The sequence below is a fragment of the Poecilia latipinna genome, unplaced genomic scaffold (genome assembly GCF_001443285.1).
Source record: "Poecilia latipinna isolate Pla-1442-1.1 unplaced genomic scaffold, P_latipinna-1.0 Scaffold1789, whole genome shotgun sequence".
In the NCBI taxonomy this organism is placed as follows: domain Eukaryota; kingdom Metazoa; phylum Chordata; class Actinopteri; order Cyprinodontiformes; family Poeciliidae; genus Poecilia; species Poecilia latipinna.
The window spans coordinates 124509-136566 of record NW_015114405.1 but is presented as its reverse complement, the minus strand read 5'-3'; the positions used below and the strand labels follow the sequence as shown (position 1 = coordinate 136566).

The window sequence follows — 12058 nt, the reverse complement described above, 5'->3', positions numbered from 1 at the left end:
GTGTGTATAGTTTTCTGGGGCATTTTATGGAAATCTGGGCATCAACTCAGGTGTTTCACCCTGTCTCCTCAGTGAGTGGTTCAGGATTTATTTTTGGAAACAAAACACAGGCTCTGAAACATTAGATTAATCACACAAAACATTTACTACGTCGCCAGTTTGATTGAAATGGGTTTTCTTCAGGAGGCAAACCCAACTCAAAGCTGTTTTCTCATGTTGATCCTCCGAGTCCCTCTCTGGTCGGCGTTATCGAGATGTTATCTTTGGTCTTCTCCCTGTTCAGATCCGTCCTGCTAAAATAAAGGCAAAAATCACTTCTATGAAGACATTTTGTTGCTTCTGTCATGATGTACTTGTCAGTTTTATTTGTTTGAATTCAAGATCGTGATCTTACAAATACATGTAAGAGGTAAAAGCCGCACCGGTGGTTATGTTTTACTCCTGACGGAGGCAACTGTGAGGTTTCTCAGTCATGACATCCTGAGCATTTCCATTTAATCAGCAGTGAGTAAAGTTCTCAAAGGCTCCACCTTGTGGCAGAGGAGAAGTTGACTCCATCACTTCTTCAGTGCCGGCCTGGCGGTCATGGGATTCTCTGCAGCAGAAGGGTAAATCTGCTCTCCATCTGCTGCTCAGAGACAAAGCTAGGCGCATTTATCCCTCTAATGCAATAAGCTAAACTCTGTTGCCTCTCTTTGTATTTGCCTGTGGCGTTAGAATATCTTTTTTTTTTTTTACAGCGTTAGAGTGACGCAGTTGATTTGACATGTGATGCATAAAATTGGATGAATGAACACCACTGTGTTCGGTCAGAAAAACAAGTGGAGTCGAGCTATTTTTGAATAAACGTTCATAATCGATGATGTAGGCATCGTTGTCTCGTCGTTGGAGTCGGCTGTGTTTGCATGTGTCCCTTTCTGCTTGAAGGGGTCGCGTGTGTCCGAGCCGCTTGGCGCTCATGCAACGTTTTTTTTTTTTTTTTTCATGGAGTGTTCAACACGGGCTCCAGATCTGTGATCAGAGATGACGCTCACACGGGGTGTGTGTGTTCCCATTTCCTGCCCCGTGGGCCGGATTATGAGTTTTCTCTCTGCTGCCTTTTTGTCATTGCCTGTAGTGGATTTGGATCAAACCAAACCGAGGGTTTTGTTCCGGACTGAAAACTCAAGATAAACAGCCATGTCTGCAGGCACTCGTTTCACACACGGAGCACGAAATATACAGTCGAAGATGACGGAGGCCAACTGCAACAACGAAGGCGCTCAGTTCCACACACTTCACTGAGAGGAGTTGAACAGATACAATAAAAACAACGGCTTCAGAGAAATTATATCCTTGATTTCTCACATTCACACATTACTGTTGCATTTCACAGTCAGGTTTGTTGTTGTGTTTTTTTTTTTTTAAATATCCCATCGAATAGGTGAGGGAGAACAGCAGGACAAAGTCACGACTGTGTATCACAAGTTTTGATATAATCATGTCTGTGCGATGGGTGACTGAAAGTGGAAATTTGAGCTTACATTCCCAACAGAGTGCAGAGGAACGCTGGTTTCAAGAGGTGCTCCTATCTGTTTGATTGGTATGTGATCAGTTTATATTGACCAAATATAATTTCAATATTTCTGTATCGGTGTAGCATAAAGTGCTTTGAGCGGTCAGCTTGACTGGAAAGGCGCAATGTAAATTCAGTTTGTTTACATTTTATCCAGATGCTTCATCAATTGTTTAAATTATGGCTGCACTTTTAAAACACATTACATAGATTTACAATAGTTCCAGTAGGAACCTTTGTATTCATGGGGAGTTTTGGTATGCCTTAAATCTGACGCACAACCGTAACAGACGACGAACGTGCTTCTCTTGACCTGCTGGGGGTTCGGTTTAGCCTCAAACAATCTGATGAGATGCTGGAAAGGACTACTGTGTGTGCAAGTTGACCTGTGACCAAAGCCTGAATTATCATCTCAAACCAAAACATTTTGCTGCAGTTACAGACAAACTGAGATCAGACAAGATTTCAGGGAAAGATTTACTGATTCCCATCAAGGATTTTGTTTGTTTTGCTCTTGAGTGATGGAGACTTTGCAAGATCCGTCTACCTGATCCCAGCCTCTTGTGTTTACCGAAGGACTCGTTCTATTCATGGATCGTTCTAATAGTTTGGTTCGGCATCAGAAGTAAACTGGGACAGTGCGTACTACTCTGATAATTGATGAACAGGTCCAGCATGTCTGGACCTGCAGCTGACTCTCGGCAGCCAGACTTGCCTTGCGCCAACATCATTACTTTGGACTGAATGTATGTGGGTCAGAGGAGGATTACAAATGTGGATCATATCTGAACTAAATATGCACCGCTATCCGTCTTGGTAGGTGAGAGAGGTGTTGATTTCATGAAAACACGAGAAACTAAAAACGTTGATGATGGCGTATTTGGTGTTAGGAACTCTGCAGCTGAGTAGTTGTAATGTCGCGTCTGATTGATGTCAACTTGTCATGTAAGTCTGCAAATCCCAAACTTCAATAAAAAATAAAAAAAAAACATGTTTGTATACTTCATGCACCACTTCCACTGGTCTTTAGCGTTTATGTATTTGATGCTAACAAATGGACTCGGTATCTACTTTGAATTTAAAATTGAATGGAGTCCTGATTAGGATGTTTGCTGAGCACAGAGTGGCTTTCACAAGATCCATCTGGTTTGTACTGATTTGAGCTAATTTAAATGCATCAAAGATGAAAGAGGCAATAAATAATCCGTCTGTTTCCTGATGGGAGCCTGTGGGGAATGTGGCTTTTTTTATTTTTTATTTTTTATTTCCTGCTGCTGCTTCTTCTTCTTCCAGTTTCTGGCTTGTCCTGTCCTCACTGTTCTGCCTTCTTCTTCTTGTTCTTCTTCTTCTCCTCCTCCTTCTCCCCTCTGCCTTCCCTCCCGCCCTTTCAGTAAAACCATCAAGGTGAAAATAATTGATGACGAGGAGTACGAGAAGAACAAAGCCTTCTACATTGAGATCGGAGAGCCTCGCCTGGTGGAGAGCAACGACGCCAAAGGTCAAGAAGAGGGTGAGCCGCCTGACCGGTCCCGAAAGCCGACCACGCGAAGCTCCAGAGCGTCCGCCATACCGCAGCGGCTGCATGCTGTTAACACGGAAACTCCACAGGAGGAGACGTAGCTTTGACTGTTCTGACTCTCGGTTTTATTCTCCTCCTGATGCGTCCGGGGGGAGCATGCAGCCGACTGCGGGGTCACCTCATCTCACCACATCTACCACCTAGTTTTTTGTTTTTTTTTTTGTAATCGTTTTATATGTGTTTTAACTTGCATACCTTGTCATGCCATTTTTATTGTTTGTTGGTTTTTTCTTTGCGGTTTTTTTTTGTTGTCTTTCATGCATGCATTTACCACCTTCCTTCTGTATGTGTTTGTGTGTACGTGTGTTGTCCCATACAGGAAGACCATAACCGTTAGAATCTTAGACCGGGAGGAGTACAGTAAGGAATCCTCCTTCTTCATTGTGCTCGAAACCCCCGAGTGGAGACGCAACAGGAAGGAGCAGACAGGTGTGACGGCCAATCAGCATCGATCATACACTTTGACTCTCACTTAAACTTCCCTCGTTTCCAAAACTTGGAACGGCGGGGCAATTCCCAAATTGTAGTGCATGGTTTGTGGTTATGTTATGTCTTTCCTATGCAGCATGTCATTGTCTCAGTTGACATTTTGCTTTGAGTTGAGCTTTAGTTTGATTACAATTGAATTAAACAAAAACCAGTGTTATTGTCAGTAGGTAAGTAAGCCTACTTCACCAAACCCAAGAACTCACTTTTCCACAAGAGAAATGTGGGGGTGGGGGGAAATGTACTGGTAGTTTTATACTTTACCACATAATCTGAAGGGTTTTGCCTAAATGCAGGTGGCACTGATTGACACAAAATTTGTCGCAAGTCATCAGATTTCAGTACCAGTACTATGTATACCATAGAGGCCATAAAATGGAGCCATAATCAGCCACATACAGGCTTGGTTTCCATCTTTTTGTGATTTTCATGTTTTCTGAGACTCGGGTTAAAAGCTTGAATTGAATTTTCTTGTTGACTCAGCTACACAAGCTGAAACTCAAACTTTAAACTGTTAAATGAAAGGCTTACCAATATCAAGGCATAATGATTAAAATGCTTTTATCACAACTGTGCAAATCTTCTTCAGCCGTGCAAAAAAAGTATTTGTTTCCCCCTGCCCCTTTACAAGATGAGCAAACTTGGTGGATTAGAAATTTCCAGTCATATGTTGAATATTAAGAAGCATCACCCTTAACCCTATTTCTAAACTTCAGTTGGTAATCTATAAGCAGCGACCGTGTCAAGCAGCTAATTGCAGGTTTGCTACCAGGCCACACAGCCCAACTAATTCACCATCTAAGATCACACATTACTCTGTAAAGTGCAGAATGGAAAACTGTAGAATTTTTTTGAGAAATACTTAAAAACTTCTCAAATTTAGCTACACTTAGGCACTGGTGTTTTATATTTTTGCTTAAATTGATGTATCAAAATTAGAAAAGTGGTCGTCAAAAGCAAAATAATTTTGCGCAATTTTAAAATGGTTCGAGTAGACAATTGTTGCTTTTCTTTTAACTGTGCTATTTTTAGTTATACATTTCGGAGTTGCATACTGTTAACTTCAAGCAGGAAGGTGCACCATTTAAATTAATTCACCCAAACAATAAACATCGAGCCAAAAATCCATGAACGGCATCAGCAGCACAGCAAAGCTGCCTTCACATGAAAAGTAGCCCAATTACGAGCTAACAGCACTTAGCTCATCTGTTGACTGTGAACTATGTAGTTTGCATCAGTAATGCAGCAGTTCTATTACACAGATGGTAAGCAAGGAGGACTCATTAAGCAGTGTGCCATTATTCATGTATTAATTCATTAATTCATGTATTAATTAGTCATGGACTAATTAATAATGCATTGCCATAATGTGATTGGCTTTATGATTTGTACTAATAATTTAACTGTTACAACACTATTCTGGTGCCATAACAGCTGAGTGTTTTTTTTAAAGTACAGAACTGTACAACAATTTTAAGTCACCTGTAATTTTATTATACCTCAAAAAAAAAAAAAAAAAAAAAAAACAGCCTTTTTTTTAATGTTTTGGAGATGACATGATTCGACGTTCCCCCGGTCTTTCTGAAGGACTCTCAAATGTTTTCTTTGAAATTGAGCTGCTCTCTGGCTTGTACGTAACCATGGCAGCACATGGTCCCACATTTTCCTCCATTCATGAGTAAAGTGGACATGTTGAAACCAAAAGGACTAATTTACTATAAGACACTAAAATACATCATTCATTTCATTGATTTATCTTTTGCTACTTGACAGAGAAGAGCAACTAATTTTCTCAAGAGGTTATTATTTTAATGTTTTGTTTTTTTTATCTAAACTTGTGAAGGTCTATTATCTATGATGTAACTTATGAATTCACTGACAAACCAATACAGATTTAAAGAACTTTTATAATGTAAATATTACTCATAAAAAGAAATAGACAAAATGGGAACCTAAAATAAAAAATGTTAAATTTGTAAATGTTTACATTTTGGAAATACAATGATGCTGGAGATGCCATCTAAAGCTAAATTAGCTTAGATTTCAATGAATTTCTGGCTTTAAGAATAACATATTTAATTACTTCAAACATCTTAATACTAACTTATAACAGCCTAAAATGTTTTTGTAGTTACATGGTAATGCGTTATAGCAGTCAAAATTGTACATTTCTGTAGAAAATAAATTTCAAATTGTAATATTAAATAAAGTTTGTAACATCTCCAAAAAAATACTTGACCTTTTCCCCAAATCATTGCTTAAAATCTCATCTCGTTCAGATGACTCTGATTATGACTCCTTACCCCCCTCAATGTAACGGGCAATACTCTTTCTTCAACTTCTGTTTGGTTGACACTGCGCATAGTTTGTTCAATCCAGTTCTGAAACCACAAGAAAAATTGATCAGAGGTCACATTATGGTCGTGAAATGCACACCCAGAATCTTAACTCTGACATAATTAGCAGTGTCACAGAAGTAATTTCATCTGACGTTGCTACAAATCAACAACATGCCAGTCGGTTCAAGTTAAATCAGCCCATTACTGTTCTCCTCTTGCCGTCTAAAAGGGTTTTTTTGTTGTTTTTTTTTGCCATTAATCTCACCTCAGCTCCTCTGCGCAGCCTGATTAAAAGCAGCTTTCTCTGCGTTTGATTCACTCACACACTTAACACACAGCTCAGTGCCGCCATTGTGGTAATGGCAGTGTGTGTGCATGTGCGTGTGCGTGTTTACCAGCCTTGGACGATGGTTGCATAGTGATCAAATACAAAGGCTGCATATCGCATTATCACAGTCAGGAGATCAAACACACCTCCAGGGACACACAGAGCAGACACTCGCCATCATCAGGCTGCACTGGGTTTGTGTGTTTAATGACTGTTTTATGAACTGATGTGGTTCTCTGTGCTAAATGAGCCCAGCATCTACAGCTTTATTGCTTTGGACTGTTTCAGGCTGCATGTTGTTCATGCATACACGCGTACACACACATGTGGGTATTTGTACACACAAGCCAACAAAATCTTTATTTCAATTAAATTTAAATTAAAAAAGAAAAGAAAAGTTGATCTTCTTGGTTTATGTTTAGTGCCAAAAATATATTTAAATATTTTTTTAAAATAGATTTATTTAAATGACTTCTTCAAAAATATATCTTTTTTTTTTTCTTTTTGCCAAGTTGTGGTTTTATGTAGTTTATAGTCAGTTACCCAGGGTGGTATTAGAAGAAAGGGCGTACCATGTAAAAAAAATCTCATGTATTTCACCCTAAAATGTTTTTTATTCGTATATGTTGAGTATATGACTATGTTGAGTATATGACTAGTTTAATCCCGTGTGAGTAGTTGACCAATATTCCCGGCTGTTAATTGAATTATTCCGACGATTAACCAAATTAAAAAAAATAAAATAATTCACATTCTGCAGATTTTCCATTTCACTCTTTTTGATACAATTAGAAGTACATTAAAATGCAAACAGACAAATAACTCAATTTCTGTAATTCAACCACTAAACCTGACTTTCCTAATTAAGTCTAAACAGCGATGTCAAGAGGACCTGTGGCCTATTTTCCATGTTGTTTTTGAGTAAGTGGACATTTGACCTGAAATGTTCATAAGATGCCCGCTGGACGTCAAGTGTTTTTTTATCGGTGCTTGGAAGAAGTTAAACTTCAGTCAGTTTGGATAATTTAGCTGTAAATGCACCATTAATTCTCCAGATTACCTAAAAATGCTGCATTCAGGGCTTTTCACTGTAAAATTACTGACCAACAAAAGCCAATGGCCCATTTGCCCATTTATAACCCTAACACCAGTATTTTCCTTGAACCACATACATTCACTTCATGCTATAAATTTGCATTTTACAGCAAAAACGAGTGAGTTGTGTAAAACGACTCGATCTTCTTTTCTGTCCCTAGTTGCTGTTCAATGATCAAAGCGCCAGTTCTCCCGGTTCACTCCCCTCAGCGCGTTACCAAGAGACTCTTAGATGTAAATTAGATTTTTTTACTTTTCTTGGCACATCCTATCAGAGAATTTTAAATAAGCTTTACAGTGCCCTCCATCAGAGTCGACAGCTGGAGAAAAGGAACAAAACAGCCCACACTTACACTCAATTGTTGATTAATTAATGTGTGTTAATTGTCCCTACAGACATAAAATCTGGGAAAAAAATAAATAAATAAATCCAGTTTCATTCTCCATTAACAGTGGTGTAATGATCACGATACCAAAATCAATAAATTAGAATAATCATTAAGAAGTACATTTCAGTAGTTAAGCTAAAGTCAAAACTTATATACAGTAGATGGATTGCAAAGAGTGGAAAGTATTTTATACATTTTAATCTGGATGAGTTTGCCTTGCAGCTAAAACTAAAATTGTATTTATAAAATTTGAAAAGAAGAGAGACATTTTAAAGAAATGAATACTTGCATCGATGTTTCTTTAATGTTCTGCTTTTGGCTCTTTTTATTTCTCCTTTGGCAAATTCCAGATTCTTTACTTGGTTTCGATTAAATCCTTTGCTAAGGTAAAGATTGCCTGTCCCCGCTTTTATACCAGACTTCTTCTTTCCACTCAATCTTCTACAAATATGCTCATATAAAACTCTCTATAAACAATTTTTTTTATTCATTATAATTCCATCTTGTTCTACTTATGAGAAACTTCCAGTCTAGCCCCTTTCAGCAGTTTCCCCAAGGCCGATGTGAACTTGTTGGTGGATCTGGTAGGTGAATTCTTATAGAGTGATCGCAGCGTTTGTATTTTTTCTTTTTTTGTGTGTTTTTTTTTAATATATATATATATTTTTTTCCTATGGGCATAGCAGCAGACCTCACTTAAACCTGTTTTTGAAGTTTTGCGGCTGAATATTTCCAGTTCTTGACCGGGTGTGTGGTAGCCCCAAGACAGCAGGAAGCAGAGGAGAGTTCACTGCAGCCTTTGAACCTTTTGTCAGTCATCAGTGTGAGGGAGAGCAGAGCGTTAGGATAGAGAAGCGCTGAGGGGTGATAAGAGCTGAGAACACATCCGCCCTGCAGAGATCGGTGACCCCCGTGTCCTCATGCAATAACATGCAGTGGCAAACCCGAACTTTGAAATCAAACGCAGACCGCTGCATGTCTCTGTGCAACACCCCTGAAGCCTCTACATGCTTTGTGGCGACCACTTATTTCAGTTTGCTTCGTTTGGGATTTTTTGACAGACCAACATAAAGTAGTGCATTCTTGTGAAGCTCACAGTTAAATTTTTTTTACGAATAAAACTGTTAAAGTTAAAGCTGCAAGGCCCCTGGGGTGACGAGTTGCTTTAAACATTCAAAGACTTTTGGCTTTTCTTTTTTACAAAATGCCTCTGCGATCATCAGATTGGATGGAAATCATTCAACTGGGCTGTTCTATTTGCTTTAATTACAAGTTGTTCATACTAATTATTACGGCTGCAATCAGACGTCTGCGTGAACGTTTTATGAGCCCAGAGCGAACCGCGTGCGCAGAAGAACTGCGGTGACGTCACACAGTAGCACACAGTTTACTAAAGTAACAATCAATACTAAAGTAACGATCTATGGATCGCTTTTCAAGTTCAAGCAGCCAACCGTGTTATCACAAAACCATAGCAAGTCGAAGGAAGCTAATAAAAAGAAAGCATAACTAATAGTTTTTGCATAACAACGGCCTTTTGTGAAGTGCTGACTGTGTGGAGGTTTGTCTGGCTGTGCAGTCAGAAGGGATTGTGAGGTGATGCGCCTCACTTCTGTCATATTATTTCTGATATTTTCAGCCTCTGTTTACATCCAGATTTACCGTGTCTGCTGGTGCAGAATCGTGTCTCGCATCAAATCAAAAACGGATATAAAAGCTGAATAAAATGCGATATCCCCGTCGAATTTCATTTGGGTGTAAAGATCATGATTGAGTCATTCAGAGTGTTGTGAAAAAAGTCTCGTCTAGGTGACATGTGGGGCCTTTATAACATCATCTGAGCTGCGAATCTCTGGATCTCCAACACTGGAATTGGACAAATTTGCAAAAAAGTTACATGATATTAATAGTTCTAGTTCTATCATCCCCGTTTCTACATGTCCTCTCCCGTGTGTGTGTGTGTGTGTGTGTTTGTGTGTGTGTGTTTATAATTGCACTGTGGGGAAGGCGAATCGAATTGACGCAACATAAATGCTTTACATTTAAAGTTTGAGGCATGTTACGAGGCGACAGGGAAACTGTGGTTACGGTTTAGATCGGAGAGACGATAAAATGGACTGCGATGTCTCTCCAGATATTGAAATTTGATGATGCAACAGCATCTGTGTGAGTTTAATTACGCATTAGTGCAAAACATCATCATCATCATTCCCAGTACCAAATAAAGAAGTTGTCAAAACACAATGAAATAATTGGAGACACAACGCTGTTAGGCTGCCGGTGTGTGTGTGTGTGTGTGTGTGCGTGCGTGTCTGTTTACCAGCATTTCTTCATATTGGGACTGATCATTAACATGGACAAATAGCCATATGTATAATGGCAAACAGCATTAGATCATTTTATGGGCTACCTTAAAACGACGTTGTTTCCTCGGCGACGATTAAAACCAACCAGCAGACGATGCACGTGAACGTTTTATCTTTATGGCAGCGATATCTAGTTAATATTAACACCCTGCATTACTAATGATTTATGGTGTTCAGGCATAAATGGAGCTGTAATGTCATCATATTATAAACACATCTCATGGTAACCACTGTAAATAAAGACAAAATGTAGCTTTGTCTGCACCAGAATCATGAAGACTTTCGATCTTTTCCATGACAACCACATTTCAGAGTGATGTTCACTGGCAGCGACTGCGTCAGCGCGCTCCTGCTGCTAAACTGGATAGGAGTGGATCCAAACTCAACTTCTGCTGAGCAACAAGCCGTTCATAATTCAACTGATAAGTAATTCAGCTTTTCTCCGAAAGGCTGAATTACATTATCAAGTAATGTGTTACATTAAAAGTGAAACATTTTAATTGCTTAGAGTTATTGCTCCCCCAGAAGTTCATTTTTTTGCAGCACGTAAAAATCTTTCCACTTATTTAAAACCAGCCGGCAGAAGACGAGGGGGGGGGGTATTAATAACCATCCCCGAATCGCGCTTCCATTAAGACGCCAAACGAACCGACGGCAAATGTCAAGTGAATCTGAATCGTCGAGCGCGATTTCGGTGCTTGAATGTCACACTGTAATTGTTCATCACTGAATGGGCGCATTACAGAAAGTCTGTTAAATACCAAATCAACAATCATAAAACCGCTGTAATAACAAATGGCACCAGCAGATGATTCGCCGACGAGACGCAGACAAAAGATCCCCCAAACCATCCCGTCAGCCGTTGCTTGGACGTGTTGCTGACAAATCATGGCTGCTGGACGTTATTAAGCAGCTTTTGTGTGGAAATGTCAGTCGTGGTTGCTCGGGGCAACGTAATAATCAACCGCTGAGGCCTCGCCGTTTGAAATCATAATCATTTTGTAAATGAATCGTCATCGTCAGACCTCGAGTCATGTGAACAGTTTGATGTTAAATCACAGGTAGAGTCGATGTAATTCTTTTTTCACAGTAAGATTTGAGAAGTCGATCGCGAGCTGGACATTCGTGGCGCCAACGTGACTGATCCTAGAGAGAATCTGTCAGAATTCAGACACTGTCGTAGTCGTGTCAAAACTTGCTTTGGAGGAAATGATCCGACCTTTGCAAAACATTTATTTTGACCGCCTTATGTAAGCCTTTCTGCAGTCTGTCGGGTCTTTTTCCTGTTCCTCTTGTTAAAGCTAAGACTTCCAAAAGGTGAGACAGCATAACATAATCTTCTGCCTTCACTTTATTCTAGCTTGTCCCTTCCTCATCCTCTTTTTGTATAATACCCACACTTGCTCCTTTTGCCACTGCCGCCTCCTTTTCCTTCAGCTCTTTGCCTTAAAATCCTCCTCAGATTTTACTCCTTCCCATCTATCAGATGTTTTCTCAGCCCATTTCCTTTTTCCCCTCTGCATCTTCAATCACTCCTGTTGAACTACAAACCCCATTAAAACATGATATGGTGCAAAGTCTCACCTACATAATAAACGCATGCTCCCTCCTGTCACCATGCACTGTGCAACATTTACACCTCTGACACAACATATACCATACAGAGTCCAAAAGAGGGAGAAAAGGCAGACAAAATGGGGAGACGAGTGACAAAAAGTAAATACAAAAAAAGGACAAAATAGAAACATAACTCTGCCCATTAAGAATAGAGGAAATCCAGCAATAAAGCAGAAAGAATTAAATTAGATAAATTTACCAAAACTAAAACAAGCAGCCAAAAGTATGGCAGACACGGCTGGAGTTGGAGACCGTTCTCAACTCTTTTTTTTTTTTTTTTTTTTTTTTCAAGCAGTCATTTTAT

The 12058-nt window shown here is 39.4% G+C and overlaps 1 protein-coding gene and 1 long non-coding RNA gene across 3 annotated transcripts in view; one reads left to right on the top strand and one right to left on the bottom strand.

Annotated features, from left to right (window-relative positions):
• Window positions 1–129: 129 nt before the first annotated feature.
• LOC106965244 (uncharacterized) lies at window positions 130–2676 on the bottom strand. The gene is made up of 2 exons (XR_001428590.1): window positions 423–2676; window positions 130–293 (listed from the first exon to the last, which is right to left on the bottom strand). It is a non-coding gene; the product is annotated as an uncharacterized LOC106965244 (long non-coding RNA).
• An 82-nt stretch (window positions 2677–2758) lies between these two features.
• LOC106965242 (sodium/calcium exchanger 1) overlaps window positions 2759–12058 on the top strand; it is a 50921-nt gene continuing 41621 nt past the window's right edge. The window contains exon 1 of one of the 2 annotated variants that reach the window (XM_015061210.1): window positions 2759–3065. In XM_015061210.1, coding sequence (XP_014916696.1) covers window positions 2774–3065 — 292 coding nt within the window. In that variant the 5' untranslated portion in view covers window positions 2759–2773. Of the gene's footprint in view, window positions 3066–3376; window positions 3564–12058 lie in introns of those variants that run through there. The other variant, XM_015061211.1, reaches the window with a different exon arrangement.